The sequence below is a fragment of the Octopus bimaculoides genome, chromosome 10 (genome assembly GCF_046866305.1).
Source record: "Octopus bimaculoides isolate indiv1 chromosome 10, ASM4686630v1, whole genome shotgun sequence".
Lineage (NCBI taxonomy): Eukaryota > Metazoa > Mollusca > Cephalopoda > Octopoda > Octopodidae > Octopus > Octopus bimaculoides.
Genome location: NC_142937.1, coordinates 90,668,055 through 90,689,132, shown reverse-complemented (window position 1 = coordinate 90,689,132; position 21,078 = coordinate 90,668,055). Strand labels below are relative to the sequence as shown.

Sequence of the window (21,078 nt, the reverse complement as noted above, 5' to 3'; positions counted from 1 at the left end):
ATCATTGACAATTAATATTTAACATCTCAAAATGCAAATTTATGCAATGTAATTAAAGCAGTAACAACGTACACGCATACAATTGCTGTCAATCAGGAAAAATATTTAGAAAATAGTTTTAATTTCGTTTATGTTGCAAGTTGTGGAAAACTTGCTTGGCGAAAGCAAAACAAGATACAAACATCGGTGAGCGAGAAATGCACACATGGAGGCACTAGTTTTGCGAAAATTGCTGCAAACACCCAATTTTCAAGCATAGAAAGGTAACCGTCCCAGATTGAGCTGTAAAAATATATTTGCAAAGAATTCGTCTCTTTGCAGGAAAAGATGGAGGAGCTATTTGAATGTTAAATTATTTATGAGTGGGATTTAGAATTAGATATTAGGGATTTTATTGGGTTAAGATTTAAAAATAAATTAAGGGTAAATTAAAGAATTAATATTTATCTCATAAGATTATGAGGTAAGGTAGATAGAAGGGATATAAGAGGTAAGGCAGATATAAGAGATATAGAGATCTAGGAGAGATAGAAGAGGTATGTGTTAATGACCATTAACCCCTATGATCATTAAACACAAACCCCTTGCACCGATATTTTTCAGCCATGTTGGTAATTGAGTACTGATACTTCCAAGTGCACCAATTACAATTGGCATCACCTCTACTCTCTTCATTGACCACAACCTTCGTATTTCCCGCTTCAAATCGTCGTAGTTGTTTATTTTTTTCTTCTTCTTTCACATTAATCTTGTTGTCATTGAGGCATGCTATGTCGATTATCATACATGTTCTTTTGTTCTTTTTTTTTTATTCACCACAACAATGTCCGGTTTTCGATGTCTGATCGGGTGATCGCATTGGTGATTGCATCCCACAGGATTTTGCAGTTCTCATTTTCGGTGACTCCTTCTGAAGCTTATTATTATTATTATTATTATTATTATTACAGTTTGATTCGGTTTCCGTGCTACTTCAAGTTTTGCAGTTTCCTTCAAGTTTCCTTCGGCCTTTGGAACGGCCGAATGAAGAGGTTTCTTCATTTGGCCATTCCAGAGCCTTGAAGGAGACTGACTCCGTTAGGGGCCTTCGAAACTTGAGATAGCACGGAAACCGAATCAAACTGTTTAATATGATACATGTAACGCCTACTAAATGTGTTGAGTGTCCTTTTCTTTCGTTTGTCCATTTACTCACACGCACACACACACACACACACACACACACACACACACACACACATATGTATGTATATAGTTGAAATTTATAGAAATACAAACGCTTCGTGCCTACGCTCTTCAGTAGAGAGGAATAAGAGAAAATAAACAAAGACAGAATAATAATAAAAAAACTATATATATATATATATATATATATATATAAGACAATATAAGACAATAGAGAGATAATTGATAAATTATTATTTATTATTTTAATAATTGACAATAATCCTTTACAGCTGTTTCAATTCAAGAACTTCAGAAAATTGATTAATAAAATTTTAAATTATCTGGAAATCGAATCTCGTCAGAGGTAGTTTAAGATATACAAAATAGGTGTTCAATTCCTGCATGTTGAGTAAACGGCTGCAAACCGCTAACTGATAAAATTTATGCATAAAGAACATAGTATAAAACATGTTTCATATATTTACATTATTTACATTTGACGGATATTCGTCCTCATCTTGTTTGTTGTTAACACAACGTTTCGGCTGATATACCCTCCAGCCTTCGTCAGGAATGAGAACCCAGGTTCGAAATTTCCCCAAGACACCTGACGAAGGCTGGAGGGTATATCAGCCGAAACGTTGTGTTAACAACAAACAAGATGAGGACGAATATCCGTCAAATGTAAATAATGTAAATAATTCCTCATCCCTTAAATATAGAACTGTATGTTTCATAGTTACCTTGCAGTTGAGTATTAACTGTAATGTTCAACATTCGTTGTATCGGTAACTAACCAGTACTTTCATAGGATTTTGCAATCCTTCAATGAGTTTTGTAACCTTTATTTGTATATATATATATATATATATATATATATATATTATTATTATGATTGACCGTTGACTGAACACTATTCAATTTTTTTTTCTCCGTGTTTTTCTCCTTGTCTCCGTATTCTTTCTGTTGAAGAGCGTAGCTCGAAACGTCAAAGACTTTCCGTATTCCCGAGCGTCATACTAATATATACTTTTGTTATTTACACCACCTGTCCTCGTCTGTTGTTATTATTTGTATATTCTCCCATATATATATATATATATATATATATATATATATATATATATATATATATAAAATACTCAATATCGAATAATCGAACATTAAAAATGACAATAACAAAACAAAAAGCGGACGTGCACATGGAATGTATTGGTTCGATGCTCAGTAAAAGTGGAAAAAAAGGGAGGGTCTTTGATATTTCTTCCATGGTTCTTTATCAAAAAGGAAAACGGAAAAGTTCAGTGAAAGAAAAATACCACCAAAAGCAAGTGTGTGGTTAAATGGCTGGGTCATTGCGTATTTTTCCTTTATTGGACTAAATTTGGCTTACAGCTGTTTCCAGTAGTCGTTATAGGTTCGTTACTGACAGGTTTACTCAATTGATCCATTGATCAGTTGAGAAAAATTGAACGGCCTAAAAGATTGATGCTACTTTTGTCAGAGCCATTTCTGGATGTAACAAAGCAGAACACTGAAGGAATGGTGCTGGCTAGGGGAAGTGGGGTGAGAAGAAAAGAGATGTGGAAATATTGGTGTAATAGTTGGTCTTAGATGGATGTGGTATACAAAAGTCAAACTCTTAGGAGCAGAGACCGGTGTAGTAGAGAGAGGTAAAAAAGGTAATGTGAAGAGAGAGTGCATCTATGGCCTGAGATGGTTGAGATATATTGGAGAATGATTCCATGCCAATCAGTCATGATAGATAAGACAAAAATATCAAAAGATAGACAGACGAACAAACAAAAAGTTACAAACAGATAAAATCAAAGACGGTACTAGAGCAGACAAACAGACGATCATTGGTTTGCATGCATTATATGCATGATCGGTAGACGCTGATACTGGTGTCAATTGTTGTTTGTTATTAGTACAAGTAACACCTACTGCATAGTTATTGTCTGGACACTCATCCATTGGCCAGTCAAGTGGACAATGATTGATCGTCTGCTCGTGGCCTTCACATTTCACTGAGTACGATGGTACGATTCCGGTTGCCAGACGAGACTCGTATTTTTCACCGTTTCTAGAATATAAAGAAGAAATGCATTCTGATCATATATGTGTGCATGTGTGTATGTGTGCATGTGTGTATGTGTGCATGTGTGTATGTATGCATGTGTGTATTATACGTGTATTAGTGTGTGCGTATGAGTTTCTATGTACATTTATAAACTGCAGTTAGAATTACATTGATATCCCACACAATACCGTACATTCATAAGAAACAAAATAGTCGATTAAATCTATCCGGTGCCTTACTGGTGCCTATTTTATCAAGATCTTTGCGAGAGTCAGCTTAAGCGGAATTTAAACTCAGAACGTAAAGGAAGGTGTAATTAAATGTTGCATGTTATTCTATCCCAAACTACACCGCTTCGGCCACTCTACTGACCTCTTCATAACAATAATGAACATTTTAAACATTTTGTTGAAGAAAGCCAAAGAAATCTATACCGATAGAGTTTGAAATTAGAACATAAACTATCATAAGGCCATTTCTAGCGATTATGCCACTCTGGAATTCAATGATGCAAGGATCTCAGTAAATACTCATGGCTTTCAAAGCTTAAGGAGAAACCCAATGAAAATGAAGGAAGCAATTTAACATCAAAAACTAAGAGGAAAAGGAAACATTTGTGGTGGTAATTGAAAAGGAAATAGACGCCATGAAACTACTGTGTCAAGGACGTTTAATTTTCAGAAAATATCGCTTGTTTTTAAACTCACCACGTTTTTGAGAGGAAATCATGGAGAGTAATTTTCAAAGAATTTATTAATTGTTACAATTCCTTAATTTAATAACGTTGTTCTGATTATTAAACGTATAGTGTTAGAATTAATTTTAATTCTAATTTTATTGCAAGTTGTTTATTTATTTACGACTAAATTATTGATAAAAATAGCATGTATTGATTACTGTGAAGGTTTAACCATTGTTCATTATATTAAAAACATGGGTTAATGCAATTTAGACCTGTTTTTGTACCAGATGTTATGGCAATGTAATTCTCAAAATCTTTAAAAACGAAAACTAAACAAACACAAAAGTAATCCAGAAATGTCTTAACCAAATGGAATTACATAACTAAAAATAATTTCACCATTTGTCACAAAATCAAAAATGAACCAGAGTTGAATAACGACAGATTAGCTCTTCCTTATACCCACGCTAAATCTTTCAAGTAATATTACAGAATCGACTTCTCAAATCAGGCGGAAAAGCAATCCTAAGATTTACCTACGATAGCGTAATAAGAGACATGTCAATAAACAACCGAATAACTTTTACAGACCAGGAAAATATAAAACGGATATACTAAACCAAAGCAAAACAACACAGCATAAATATATACAGGACACAACATAAATATACACCGCTCAGAAGAATAAACTTTCTACGGTGCGTTGTGGGATAAGATAAAAGTAAACGGTGAACAGGCAATTTCATACCGAAACCCAATGCAAATAAATGAAAGCAGTGACTATGGAGATTTACTGGACACAGTTAAGCAAAAGTTTAAGCGATAAAGCTTTTACAAAATGTAGGCAGTCTACAAATCAGTAAAATATGGTAAAACACTAAAGGCCTAAGCTTTAATCGAGCAAGCTGAGCATTAGAAATAATTACAGAGAAAATCTATGTAGGCGCAGGCGTGGCTGTATGGTAAGAAGCTTGTCTCTAAACCACATGGTTCGTAGTTCAGTCCTACTGCGTAGTACCTTGGGCAAGTGTCTTCTACTATAGCTTCGAGCCGACCAAAGCCTTGTGAGTAGGTTTGGTAGACGGAAACTGAAAGAAGCCTGTCGTGTGTGTGTGTGTGTGTGTGTGTGTGTGTGTCTTTGTACATGTGGTTGCCACCACCATCACTACCGCTTGACAACCAGTGGCGGTGTGTTTACGTGTCCGTAAGTTAGCGGTGCGACAAGAAAGATCGATAGAATAAGTATCAGGCTTTCAAAAAAATAAGTACTGGGGAGGATAAATTCAGTTTGGTGCTCCAGCATAGCCGCAGTCAAATGACTGAAACAAGTAAATGACATAAATTACTAAAATCTTAAAGAAATCTTGCCTGGAAAGAAAAGATTCAGCATGAGATAAATCTCGAGAGAAAAGACATTGCTAGAATAAATGAGTTTTGAAATAGGGGCACTAAAATATCACTTCAGAAAGGCAAAATTGCGCAGAAAGTTTAAATATTCAAGACGAATAATAATAGTGTAAAACTCACAAGAGAATTATTAATTCAACGTAAAGTTTGGAGAATACAGAGATTTGAAAAAAGAACCGATCAATTTAAACAAAATAAAATGTTTCGAATGTAGGAAGTGTCTGCAGAGAATTAAATAACAAAACAAGATAAGTAGAAAATTCGTTATTAAAGGAAAATAGAAGTATTGTGAATGAAAATCTGAGAAGTAGAGAAACGCCATAAAACAAATGAAAATTAATCTAGAAAACAAAAACAAATTAGAAATTTGGAAGTCCCCTGCAGTAGACAAGATATAATTTCCTGACTTAGACACATGTTTCATATCCCCCAAATGCTGTCATGAAATAATAAGATACCAAAGTGACTGACTCAAGTAAAACCAATGCTCATACAAAAATAATAGTCAGATGACTCTACAGGCCAATCACCTGCCTTTCTATCTTCTACGAGACTTAACATAGATTTTAGGCAAAAAACTACATTAGCATTGCAACAAAAATAATCTTCTACCTGGAAGGCAAGAGTTTCGAAAGAGGCCCATTTTGCTGTAAAGATCAAATATTGATAAACAAGACTATACTAAATGCCTTCAAGTAGAAAAAGAACTTCAATGCCGCCTGGACTGATTATAAAAATTGCTCGATAGTGTACTACTTAATAAGGATGAATAAATTATCACCAATGATTGTGGATTCATGAAACGTGGCATAGCAAAATTACAAAGAAATTTAGTAATAAATTACAAGGAAAGTGTCCAACAAATTGACACAATTCATATAAAAAAAAAAACGAGACTATTTCACCGAGATTCACATTCACTACTTTTGGTCCGACTACCTTCTGCCCCGAAAGAGTAGCTACAAGACCACAAGCACCATAATCCTTTGTTTGTTCTATGCGAATGTCATCAAGTTACAGGCCAAAGTCATGAAAGCTTAGAAATTTTTTCTGAACTATGGAAATTTATAATTGTGACGTCATTGTGGAATTTGGGGCAAATAAACTTTGAAAAGTCACCAAAGGTTTTTGTTTTGCACTGGGGACAGGGCTTGCAATTTGAAACAGGATTTCAAACAAACAACGTTGTTCTTACAATTCCGTCATTGATCAATTTGCAATAAATCTCCAACTGCACTAAATTATGTTCACTCTGACACGTGTAGGTAAATAGTTAACTGACGTGGCGTGATTTGGTTGTTTTTAGGCTACAGAAGAAATTCGTCTACACACTGCACTGCAATCGAGAGCATATTCGGTTGGCTGGTTGGCGTACTGTTTTTAAATTTCGATTTATTTCTGGGATACACTAGCTCTGACATTACATATTTCCAACACTCCTTAAAAATGACAACGCAGAAATACTGTGGGAACTATACAGTGAAAGTCATCAAATAACATAAAATATGCTTGATGTTATTTTCCATGACAAAATTAACAATAATGTTCTAATAATTTGACATAGCAATACCAAATGACTGTAATTTTGTACAAAAGCGAACTATGAGGCTACAGCATTAAAACAACGTAAGCTGTTAAATTAAAAACAGAATGCTTCTTACGAAATGTGTCTGTCATTTTATTTGCATTTCTCAAGCTATGAATAATAGTGGTAATAATAATATTTATATTGGTATGATGGTGTTGATAACAAGAAACACGACGCTATACAATACAAGTAAGCATAAGAATGTCAATGACATCGACTTTAATCGATTACATTCAGGTGTTTCTGCAAAATTACTGATCAACAAGAGAGTAGAATTCCCACTCTGACCTTAAACTTATGGATGACAAGCAACACTTCTGTTTAATTCGCTTATTCATCAGTAATAGTAAGGAAAGGATTGAGAAAATTAGATTCAAGTGATTGCTAATTGATGTCAGTCTTCTATGAACTACTTTCGTAATTGCTGGTCAATATGAGGAGAAATTAAGTGGAAGGAAAATTTGCAAATTAGTGAAACAATCTTTCCCGACAACTCAGAGAATCGAAGTCCGTTTATTGTTTCGTTTATTCGACCTAAAGTTCAGGTTTTCAAGTTAGTTTCTTTTTTGTACTATATTTAGTTACGGTTCTTTGCGATCTGAGTTCAACTTTACTTTTGAGGTCGATAAAATCATGTACCAGCCAAGTATTAGAATCGATATGATGGGCAGGACATCGCTCATTTTACGATATGCATTTTTAGTTATCTTCCACTGCAAAATCTCAGATCTTCTCAGCTGATGGTATTCTGACGGGACGTGCTTTAAGAAGACTAAATATATCATTGGTCACTCTTCTGAGACATAAAATTAGGGCTAAAGTGCCTTAACATGTTAGAGAGACTTTGTGATTGAGACACAGTGAGGAATTTGCTAGCAGCAACATTATATTCAGTGAAGCTGTTGAAATGATAAAATAAGAACACAAATTCACACTTTTACGTTATTTATTTCGATATTTTGTCCATAAAAAGCCTTAATCATGGATTAGGAGGGTTGGAGGCAGCCCCGACGTAGGAGATTAGTGGAGTGTTGTGACATACATATACATGTTACACCAGATCAGCCACAAATAGAAGCCAATAGCAAGAATGTGTTAGCCAGTATTGAGTGTACAACTTATCTTAAGTTGTGACAGCCCCTTAATGGAAGCAGAAGCGGATAACGAAAGAAAAGTGAACTCATTTGTAAACTGATTAAAGAAAGTGAAACTTACTTGTATCCTAGCATTCGGCAAATTACTTGAGCATTCTTGTAACTCCATTCGTGATTACAGATTGTTCCCCAACTTTCCTGATGGAAAATTTCAACAAGTCCACGTGTGTTGTTCAAACCGCCCACCAATCGTACCTTTATTTCTGTTTAAAAAGAAAGAAGATTTAATTGTATTTTCTATTTACATCACCTTATGCATTTTTATAATTCGTATTATATATTTGAAATTTTGACAATGCAATTAATTAGATAGTAAAAATTTACATTGTATAATTGAGAATTATTATTCTCAAACGTGCAATGTAAATTTTTATTATCTAATTGCATTGTCCAACTTTCAACGAGCTGGCGGAAGCCTTAGTAAGCCGGGACGAAATGCTTCGCAGTATTTCGCCCGTCGCTACGTTCTGAGTTCAAATTCCGCCGAGGTGAACTTTGCCTTTTATCTTTTCGGGGTTGATAAACTAAGTGCCAGTTACGAAATGGGATCGATGTAATTGACAATCACTCTTCCCAAAATTTCAAGCTTTGTGCTGATAGTAGAAAGGATTATTACTAAGGGTAGTAATGGGTGTTAATTATCATTATTAATAATCTAATAAACTAATTTGCATGATAACGTATTCATGGGAGCTAATTCGATAATAAATTACTGACAGATTAGTATTGTTTCAATGCTATACTTACGCTGTACGCCAGAATATATCAATAGATATATAGTCAAGCTTTTGTGTGTAGGCCGACGTAGAGCCTCATATTTATATACAATATTTTCATGGACAGTTTTTAAAAAAATAGGTATCTTTCGTTTTACTTTCAGTCTTGTGTTTACATTTCATCAGCTGTTAAATACTTTGTTTCACGGTTCACAGAAATGCTGCTTTTATAAGGCAATTGCTACAAACAGCCTAAGTAGACTGGATAGGCTATATTGCGAATATAGCGTACGCTCTCGAATTCGTTCAATTATATACAGTATTTTCTAAAATTTAGAGATGTAGTCTGTAATGTGTGACGGCGCGTGGTGTTGTGGTTAGGATATCGCACTCACGATTGCGAGATCATGGGTTCGATTCCCAGACCGGGTGACGTGTTGTGTTCTTGAGCGAAGCACTTCCTTTTCACGTTGCTCCAGTGGGGAATGTTGGCCTGCTTGCCTAACCAGCGGGGCGACGTCATTCGAAGGCTAAAATGATGCAAAGCGCATTGTGACCAGGGACGTGTAACGACATCTGATAGTCTGGTCGTTCACGTGGTCACATGGGATTCTGTAATGCAGTGTGACATTGAGATAAAACAGCTAACGCAACAGTAATTTATCAACAGGACTGTTTTTGTATGTAGGAGAGTTTCTCCTGTCACACCCCTGTAGTAGTTAAAAACCTGATAGCTAACATTAGGAATAGGTCATCTTATCTCTCTTCTACTAAAGAAATATTTGCTAAGGCAAACCCTACTATAACAATACCTTAGCTAAAAGCGATTTCAAAAATAAGATATATTGCAACCCTTCAAGTAAAAACATGAATTACAAAAATAGATCTAAAAACAGACCTAGGAAAATATGGTTCGCCACCACCCTTTTCTCCCTAAAGGTAAAAACTAACGCAGGCAAGTAATTCCTGCCTCTTTTAGATAAACATTTCCCAGTAAACCACAAATACATGAACGTTTGGTGGGCTGTTTACACCGATATTATCTATAAGAAGAATTTCTTGTCTTGAGACAATTTGTGCATCGCATTGTCTTTCCGTCACCTAATTTGCACGGACATGTTAAATAACACTGTGTAATAATGCATTTGTGTGGGGGGTGTATGAGTGTGTTTGTGTGTGTGCATGTGTGTGTGTGTGTGTGTGTGTGTGTGTGTGTGTGTGTGTGTGTGTATGCACTCACACACACACACACACACACACACACACTCCTGCTTAAAGTCCTGTAATCGGGAATAAGATGACATTATTCACTAGATGCAACTTTCCAATAACTAAATAACGTTATTTACTTTACATATCAGATCTGAATTATCTCTTATTATTATTTGACACAAGACATGTATACAGAATTCTGACGCTATTTTACATACAAATAGACAACAACGTGTATTTCTAAGCTGCATATGAAAATTACATAAGTTCCATGCGGTGACATTCACGCTGACATTTCTTTTCTTTAATATACGCTAATACAAAACGAACAGAGAATAATATATTAACAGATATCAGTTATTTGACATTCGTAGCAGATACAGAGGCCTTCCAGCATTAGTGATATACAAACACGCAAAAGGTACTCTGAAACTAGCATCTATAACATAATAATATGACTTGGTGCAACATAACGCTATGTACGGATGTATGTAGGTAGGTAGGTAGGTAGGTAGGTAGGTAGGTAGGTGGGTAGGTAGGCAGGTAGGTAGGAAGGTAGGGAGGTTGAAATATATGCACTTATATATATGTATTTATATATACATATGTATATGTATTTATATACACATATATATGTATATATCTATATATGCATACATATATAGATATACGTATATATAGATATAAATATATTTATAGCTATACACATATATTCACACATAAATTCATAAATTCATATATGTGTGTGTGCGTGTGTGTGTGTGTGTGTGTGCGTGTATGCGTGTGTGTGTGTGTGTGCGTGTATGCGTGCAAGTGTGCGTGTATGTATGTCTGTATGTATGCGTATGTAGTTGTCTGTGCGTTCACACACACACACACACACACATATATATATATATATATATATATATATATACATACATACATACATATATTTATATATATGAATGCAGAGACAACTACATACGCATACATACACACACACATAGACACACACTTGCACACACGCGCACACACACACACACACACACAAACGCACGTGCGGGCTAATATGTGCATGTGTGTGCGAGCGTGTGTTTATATATGAATATATATATATATATATATATGTGTGTATGTGTGTATATGTATGCATAGATATATACATATACATATGTAAATGTGTATATATATATATATATATATATATATATATATATATATATATATATATATACACACACAAACAACATACATACATACATACATACATACATACATTCTTGCATAGACACGCATATAATATACATATGTACACATACGCTTATATTACATTGCATTATTATATTGCAGACATCATTTCTTTCTTATTTGGTATTAGTCAATTTCTGTCTTACACCCTCTTTCTTCTCCCCCTCTCTCTATCTGTCTCCCTCTCTCTCTCTCTCTCTCTCTCTCTCTCTCTCTCTCTCTCTCTCTCTCTCTCTCTCTCTCTCTCTCTCTCTCTCTCTTCTACAGACGCGCATAGACAGAAACAACACTCTTTAGTTTCGTATCTTCGTTCTTATTTCTATACTTTCTCGTCTTCTCTGAACTTTGAAACTTTCGTTGTGACTGGTTTAGTCAGAAATGTATTCTTCGGAAATGTACGTCACCAATGCGATATCATCCTTGATCAAACAGAATAATGTTGAATGGCATTCCGGCCGTGGCAATCCAGAAGACACAGAACAGACACGCAACGTGACTGGAACCAAATCTTCCTTGTTTCTAAATTTTCTTTCTTGTCACCTTTGTCTTTTGCCATTTTTGCCTTTTACTTGCTAAAGCTATCGGACTGCGGCCAAGCTGGGGCATCGGATTGAAGTGTTTTAATCGAACAGATCGCCCTCCGATATTTATTTTGTTTTCAAGTCAATGTACTTATTCTATCAATCATTTTAGCCGAACAGCTAATGTTATTGGGACGTAAACAAACCAACACTGATTATCAAGCGGTGGCGAGAAACTAACACACACACACACACACACACACACACACACCTAAACCAGATCTCCAGTATCCCATCCGTGAAGGATTGATGCTAGATGGGTCGAAACATTGGTAGTGCGTATCTTTCATCTTCCGATTCTTTCATTAATTATGATTATATATATATATATATATATATATATATATATATAATCATAATTAATGACTAGTCGGTATTCGTCGCTATGCTGCTGGGTAATGACTTAGTCAAGAGGAAATAGTACTTGCCTATTGTTTCCTTACGTTGAGGTAAAGTGCTGACTTCTTTCTCTTTCGTGTCTGTGGAGAGAGAAAATATTTCATGTTTTATTGCTAGAGTAGAGTGAACAGATGATAAAATTGATAGAGCAACGGACATAAATATCATACGAATTTATTATTTTACATTGGGGTTGACTTGGCCTGCTACGGCTTTGACAGTATTGATGGGGGTTTCAATTAGTGTAATACAACAGAAGACAGTCTGTTCTGCCGTTATTGTCAACTCACTGCTGTAAACCAAGCAAAGACAGTAGCCTCTACGGTCGCACGATTTGCTAGAAATAGAAAGAGAAATCTCCTGCAGACTACATCCTATATTCTTAAGAAGAAAACAAATTACATATTGGATAATGTAGTCCCAGAGTAGTGGATAGTCACAGCTGGCATGTCTACAGGAACAGGGCTACAGTAGAGATAAACAATATCAAAAACAATAACTCATTGTCTTTGTTGCAAATAACAAATAACAAATATTTACCATGTGACATTTTGAAACAGGTTACGGAAGCATCATCTTTGTGTAGACAATAATTCTCCTCGCGATACGGGCATTCAAAAATGGTTGATTCCTTCCCACGACACTTTACATCAGTCACTGTTATATTTCCTTTACCTTTTCCGAAACGAGCATTGTAAAAGGGAATGCCATTCCTAAAATAAACAGCAAACACAGATAACGCAAGTCTGCGAAACAGAAGTTTTTGAAAATTGTTTTGGTAACTTTATATTTTATGTATTTTTGTGGTGCTAATTCGAAATATCAAAAAAGCGCTTTCTCATTAACTAAGATTTTCTCAGAAATTAATAATAATAAAATATACCATAATTAGTAATTAAACCCATATATGGTAGAACAAAATGAAACTAATAAAAATGAACTTGGTACTTTATTTAGCAAATGGTACAAATGTAGTTGAAAAGTAAGAAAATAGAATTTTACAAGGGTTCCATTCATGTTTTAGGCTTAGCACCTCAAAACTCTTCTTTTTTATTTGTAACTCTTTCGCCTGGAACTTTCTCGCTTGTAAACGGATGGACAGTCGCAATGGCAATTAATATTGGTTTCAAATTTGTTAGAGAGGCTAAGTCGATAACATCAATCCCATTGCTCGACTGGTATTTATTTTATGGAGTCCGAAAGGATGAAGGGCAAAGTCGATCTCGGCGGAATTTGAACTCAGAACATAAAGACGGACGAAATACCGCTCAGCATTTCGTCCGGCGTGCTAACGATTCTGCCAGCTCACCGCTTTCTTTTATTATTTATATTAATTACCATCGGAAGACGGCGAGCTAGCAGAGTCATTACCACACCGGACGAAATACTTAGCGGCATTTCGTCCGTCCTTAAGTTCTTCTCCTACTCCCCTACTCTCTGTGTAATTTTGAACAACATACAACCAAAACCCTTAGAGCTGTTACAAATTCTCGATTTAACACTCTCCGATAGTCCCTCATAGCGACTAAACATAACTAACGTTGCCAAAACTGCATTACAAAGAATAGGATTCTTCTTTAGAGCCAAATAATATTTCCATTCTGGTCCAGTTGCTTAGAAACCTCAAATAAAATCCACATTTGAATACTATTTACATTTACAGGTGAGATTATTGCTACACACAGACATCTTCATAGTCTATGCACCACTACCACCACCCACAACATTCCCAGCAACAATATCTGTTAATCCGCTTTCCCAAGTCGATAAAATTAGGACCAGGTATATAGGACCAGGTATATAGAACCAGGTATATAGAACCAGGTATATAGAACCAGGTATATAGGATCAGGTATATAGTGGGGTCGCCTTCATAATCTGTCCTTTCACGTTCCCAGCAACGATGTTTGTTAATGTTCATTTAAAGGTCTATAAAATAAGAACCAATCATAAACCATAGACTTAATCTATGGTTCCTGGCAATAATATTTATTGATCTTCGTTCGAAGTTTGGTAAACTAAACTAAACTAAGTACTACTTTCATCTACTGAAAATCCATTCAACGACTTTACCCTCCCCTCCATGTTTGTAACTTTGTGCCAAAGTTACTTGAAGAAAAAAAACTATGCGGAGAAAAAGGAAGAAAAGGTCGGTAATTGAAAGAACTTTACTGGTTTCTACTTACGTGTAGTCTCCAACCATTCTACAGATAACTGTAGCATCAGCCACATCCCAATCATCATCACAGATGGTAGTCCAGTGCCCCTTGTGGAACACTTCCACACGTCCTTCTCTTGGGTTACTGCCTCCAATCAAACGGACCAGACCTATTTTCCAATTCGAAGAGAAATAATCAGTTTTATTCTGTGAAATAGATTTTGTTCAGAGATTTGACATCTCTCACTCGCAGTGTAATATTTATGTTACGTCAAAATCATTCAACTGAAAAGCATCAACACTAGTTTTACCATGCGTGGCATGATTTCATCTAACGAAAAACGCTACAAAGACTTCACAAAGAATACAAAGAATTCTAAGAAATATTATTTCCATAAATGCAGCATGTGTGTGTATGTGTATAAGAATATATGCTTGCCTCAGAAGGAATTTCTTTCCATTTGGAATTACGAGAGAAAATAATGAAGAGCCCTGGATTGCCGAAATGGTGAACATGTGTCATTAAATCCTTATGTTCGTTCGTGCATGTATTGAGAATTATCGTTAAAACTTAAATGATAAATACAAAACTGACCAATCTCTCCTTCAACTATATCACTTCCAACTCTATATGATGAGTTCTAGTGTAGCACAATCTTTTAAACTGCATTGTAGTAAGCCTTTCTGTTAGCTTTACTTCGATACAGATAACTGGACTGTCTCCAGACAGAGACAAAGAATCTCGTACACAGAGTAGATTTTTAGAACATGATTCAGCTACTGTTATTTCAAAAATGATATAAGATATCCCTCTTCACTCGTGATATAAAGAAGAGGGTATCGCACGTCATAAGTTCTTTATATTTCATTTATACTTCAGACAGTTGTGTCTGCACTCCTTAGTAATTCTCTTTTGCCACCTGCTTCTCCTCTCACTAGACTGCAACGTCATATAAACATTATTCATATTCTTCAGAGAACCTCTTATATTCATTAATGGCGATTTAACACTGGTTGTTATTAACACAAACCATCTCTTGATGTTAACGAATCAAGTTAAATCTTGTGCCTGAGGATATGTTTTTGTTTGTTATGAACCTGTCTCTTTAAATCACTAACCAGTGCAACTGCTTACAGATGTGCTCTTCGTTAAATAGGGACTGAAGCGATCGAACCTTGTGTCAGTTTATCTTTGTACTTGGAAAAATGGTCTAGCTGTCCTTTCTCTGGCGATGATTGCTTCAAAAGAAGTTGTGTAAAAAGCATAGTTGCAAAGTTGCAATTCGTGATCTTCTGCAAGAGAATCTCTGATTCTTCAGAAGTTGCTGTAGAAGATATTTGGCGAGGTCTGGTGAATTAGCAACGACTAGATTAGCTTTATCTTAGAACAATACATTGCAGCTGTCGTTTGTTCCCATTTCTTGGCCATTTCTTGTCATAAAATTTGGACCTGGTGTCAAAAGAAACTGGTTTGCTTTTGTCTTTTGCCTTTTTTTTTTATTTTCTGAAGTCTTGCCATTGCCGTAATTTAAATTCACACGCACCGAATTTAGCTTCTCACTTAAATAAATTAAAATCAGCTGAAAATGTCATTTTCAGGAGTTGAAATGAAGTCGTCTGCAGGCCTACATTAATCAAGTGTTCTGCTAAAACCGTTCCTTGCGATTCCATGTCTTAGAATTAGTTTTTATATTACTTTCCAAAAGACGAAAGAACGGGAGACAGAGATTGGGAAACGGCGATGTGGATAGCGTTAGAGTAACAGAGATACAGCGATGGAAAAGGTAATGAGAGAGAGAGAGGGAGTGAGAGAGAGAAAGAGAGTGAGAGAGAGGGGGGAGTGAGAGAGAGAAAGAGAGGGAGTGAGAGAGAGAAAGAGAGTGAGAGAGAGAAAGAGAGTGAGAGAGAGAAAGAGAGTGAGAAAGAGAGTGAGAAAGAGAAAGAGAGTGAGAAAGAGAAAGAGAGTGAGAGAGAGAAAGAGAGAGAGAAAGAGAGTGAGAAAGAGAAAGAGAGTGAGAGAGAGAGAGAGAGTGAGTGATTCGGTGGTAGTAAAGTGGTAAGAAAGGGCGTAGAAGATTATGTGTATGTGTATGTGTGCGTGTGCGTGTGTATGTGCGCGCGTGTGCGTGTGTGTGTACGTGCAGTGCGTGCGTGCGAGCGTGTGCGCGAAGGCGCGTAACCTAGTGGTTAGAGTGTTGCACTCACGATTGCGCGATCGGGGTTTCGATTCCCAGGTCGAGCGATGCGTTGTGTTCTTGAGCAAAACACTTCATTTCACGTTTCCCCAGACAGCTCAGCTGTGAATAGAGAACAGATTGGTCGTGGGTTGTTCTTGAATAAGAAGACTTCATTTCATGTAGCCCCAGTCCATTCAGCCGTAAATCGGTAACCCTGAACAATAGACTGGCGTTCCTCCGTTCAAAGAATTTTTTGTCCTGCCCGCCTGACCGGCGGAGTTGCATCATTCGAAAGCTAAAACAATGCGAAGCGCATCGTGACCGGTGATGTATAACAACATCAAATAACCTGGTCGATACCGTGATAAGGTGACGTATCAGGTTGAGTAAAAAGTAAGCAACGTTTTGAACCGAGTTCGTATCGGATTTTTGCAGAGTTTTGAGAATCTTTTTGCAAATGATGTTTTTTTTTAAACATCTTTTTTCAATTGTCTGATAATACAGACATAGACTTGCCCAAATACATCAATAAATTAACATTGACATTTTTTCACCGCTGTTGCAATCATCTGAAATGGAACTCCCAAAGCGCGATATTCCAGCAATTTTGCTATTCAACTTCAAAAAAGGACGTAAAGCAGCTGAAACTGTTCGTGATGTCAACGAAACGTTTGTTGAGAAAATAACCAGTGAGTGGTCAGCTCGAAAATGGTTTAAACGATTTCCTAGTGGAGATCTGAACCTTGAAGATCGTGAGCGTAGTGGACGCTCGTCTGTCATCGCTGACAGTCAATTAAAGACTGTCATCGCTGACAGTCAATTAAAGACTGTCATTAAGAAAGATCTACGTAAAACCACTCGAGAACGGGCAAAAGAATTTCAAGTTAGCAGAAAACTGTCAGCAACCATTTGCATGCGATCGGAAAATCAAAAAAGCTCGACACAATTTAAATGAAAATCATAAAATGTGTAGATATGAAATTTGCTCGTCGCTTCTTCTCCGTAACCAGACCGATCCATTTCTCGACCGTATTGTAACTTGCGATGACAAGTGGATTCTGTACAACAACAAAAGACGTTCTTCACAGTGGTTGGACCAAAGTGAAGCACCGAAAACCTTCCCTAACCTCGAGCTCTTCAGAAAGGTTATGGTGACTGTTTGGTGGTGTACTGCTGGATTCATCCACTTCTTAAAACCCAGAAGCACCATTACTGCAAAAACATATTGCCATGAAATTGCCAAAATGAAAGAAAAACTGCTACTCCTCCGTCCCAGACTGGTCAACAGAAGTGGGCCACACATTTTTCATGACAATGCTCACCACACGTTTCACTAATGACGCTCCAGAAGTTGAGGGAACTTGGCTCCGAAGTTCTTCCCCACCCAGCTTATTCTTCAGACCTTTCTCCTACCGACTGCCACTTTTTCAAGCACCTTGATGGTTTCCTGCGAGAGGAGTTCAAAAGTCAAACCTATGCTGAAAATGCATTCAAAGAGTTCATCAGTTCCAGAACTCCAGATTTTTATGTTACCAGAATAAACAAACTTGTAACTCGTTGGCAAAAATGTGTTGATTGTAATGGCAATTACTCTGATGAGTAAAATTTCTGCATTGTTGAAATATATTGTGATGAATTTCATGTTTCAAAACGTTGCTTGCTTTTAACTAAGCCTGGTATATATATAGCATATACATGTCACATGTATACACGTATAGTGCATATATGTGCTTGTGCACACAAATATATAATCTGTCACGTGTATATATGCATATATATATACAACCAGCATTAATTTGTTTTGTTTAACAAAAGTGGGGACAACTTAATTTATATGTGAGATAGATAGATAGATAGATAGATAGATAGATAGATAGATAGATAGACAGACAGACAGATAGACACATAGATAGATAGATAGATAGATAGATAGATAGATAGATAGATAGATAGATACACAATTTGATTATCCCCATCAACAAAAACTGCACGTTAAATATGTAGAAACCAAAAAATTTCCTATTATTTTTTATTTATTCCTTATTTTCGTAGATATCTTAACCAATCAACAGTATCGTAACAAATGTATAATTTCCATATCACGCCCCGGTAAAGCAACTGTCCAGTCACGATTGTTGTTTTATGTGGTTGAAAATCAACTTCGTTATTTGTAGATAACATGTCCCCAGCGAAAAACCATTTTTAATTGTCAAAATTGTGCAGAATGCGTGTTGTTTTACAACCATCGAAAAACAATTTTAATGACAGCCGGAAACGTTTTGTCAACTTTGCAACACTGTCGCAAAAATTCGATTGCAACGTGAGTGATATTATCGTTAAGGCTGCAACGAAGATAGGAATTAATTTTTGTAATGTAAATAGGCATTGCTTACACAGTCAACAATTGCCAAAGTTGATTATCACCATAATTAATTTCGGTTCTATTGTGTCATCGACTAAATTTTTTTTTTCTTTTTTTTTGTGTGGCACTCCGTCGGTTGCGACGACGAGGGTTCCAGTTGATCCGATCAACGGAACAGCCTGCTCATGAAATAAACGTGCAAGTGGCTGAGCACTCCACAGACACGTGTATACTTAACGTAGTTCTCGGGGAGATTCAGCGTGACACAGAGTGTGACAGGGCTGGCCTTTTGAAATACAGGAAGAAAAAGTGAGAGAAAGTTGTGGTGAAAGAGCCTCGTGAAGCTGGATATTCTGCACTTTGCACCCACTTGCGTTTTTTCTCTTTCCTTCTGTTCTGTCGCGAGCCACTGAAGGGTCGGGACCCACAGTTTGATAAACGCTGCTCTAGGCCCTACGGGTTCGGTGCCCAATGCTTAATCGGTGTGTGCTGTGGCCTGTGGTCTATTGAAAATTGTGAAGAAAAGGGTGCAGAAAATTTCGTTAGTACGATGTTTAACATGTTCAATCTATTTCTTATTGAGAGTACTGATATCTGTCTTCAGAAGTGGGTGCTCCTGATAAGGTGAAGCCGGGATTGTTGGAAGAGAAAGAAATTGGTAGCAGCAGTCTTACACTCTTGAAACACTTTTTTTTTATCCTTTCAGGCACCAAAATCTTGCAACGTTTGAAGTGACGAAAAAGAAAGTAGTTACGAAAATTCAAGGGAAGATAGTGACATGGATGACAGGAAGCTGTTTGCAAGGTTAGTTTCAATTGTAAAGAAGCGGCACATTGTCATTCAACAGTTCGTGACTTGGGCCATTGGCACTAATTTTCGACTCAGAGCACCCATGCACCACCCGGAGTAGTTGCAGACTTGATATCACAAAGCGTATCTGGATTGTTAATGGGATAATCATGCTGCAGAAGTTAAACTCATCTCTGCAGCTACAGCCTTTCTATGTTCCAATGGTTTCTTTTAGAGAAAATATTGAAAAAACTGACCACAAGGAGCAAATGAAATCGATTTGCTAACAAAGATGGACTCAGGCATAAGTATCGAAAATGCAGAAAGGGGTTTTCATATTCCTGCAGGAGTACAAATTATCAAGATTCAACTAAGCAACACAAACCAAATGTGGCCAATCCTCAATGCAGTCAAGAATAGAAAGCAATCTGTGGTGTACCTCTTTTGTGTTTGAAAGAAGTATCTAGCAGATGTGACAGGCAGATGGATGGACAGACAGACAGACAGACAGACAGTCAGACACACAGACAGTCAGACAGTCAGACACACAGACAGACTGACAGACTGACAGGCACACAGGCAGACATATAGACAGACAAATAGACAGACACACAGACAGACACTACATACATACACACACACACACTGTCAAACAGCTAGATAGATAGATAGATAGATAGGTAGATAGATAGATAGATAGATAGATAGATAGATAGATAGATAGATAGACAGGTAGGTAGGTAGGTAGATAGAGAGAGAGAGAGAGAGGGGGGGGGGAAGAAAGAGAGAAAATGTTCTTTTCTTACTGTTTGTATCTCTGTTTCCCTGCCAAGTAAGTGTAAACGCTGGCAGCAAGAGTAATTGGATGATCTGAAATTGGCCAAAGTACATCACGAAATGAACCGATGTATCTAGTAGAAGTAATCATATATATTTATACACACACACACACACACACATATTGTTTAGTGTACTTATGTGTGTATGAGTGCATAAAAACAGATATAGACAAATGATTATACATAATTACGTCAAGTGTTTAAATACACATACATATATACGCGCGCTTATACACACACACAAATATGTGTGTGTGTGTGTGTGTGTGTGTGTGTGTGTGTGTGTGTGTGTGTGTGTGTGTGTGTGTGTGTGTGTGTAGATGGATGCATACTTACACACGCACACGCGCACACGTTTATACGTCAGTCCGGTATATGTAAGAGATTGTTTATGTTATATTTCTAATAAATAGATTAGAGAAGCTAATTTCTGGGATAGGCTTTATTTGCTTTTTATTTCTTGTTTTTTAGGATATTTTTTTCTATCTCTGGAAATCCCAAATATTAATACAAACAGATTCTATGTATTTTTGT

The 21,078-nt window shown here is 36.5% G+C and overlaps 1 protein-coding gene across 1 annotated transcript; it reads right to left on the bottom strand.

Moving 5' to 3' along the window:
• Positions 1–2,358: 2,358 nt before the first annotated feature.
• Positions 2,359–20,670, bottom strand: LOC106869394 (neurotrypsin). Its single transcript, XM_014915116.3, has 6 exons — positions 20,512–20,670; positions 14,406–14,547; positions 12,760–12,932; positions 12,249–12,299; positions 8,143–8,284; positions 2,359–3,253 (listed from the first exon to the last, which is right to left on the bottom strand). Exons 1-6 carry the CDS (start codon positions 20,594–20,596, stop codon positions 2,947–2,949), a joined length of 900 nt encoding a protein of 299 aa, XP_014770602.2. The 5' UTR covers positions 20,597–20,670; the 3' UTR covers positions 2,359–2,946.
• Positions 20,671–21,078: the final 408 nt, after the last annotated feature.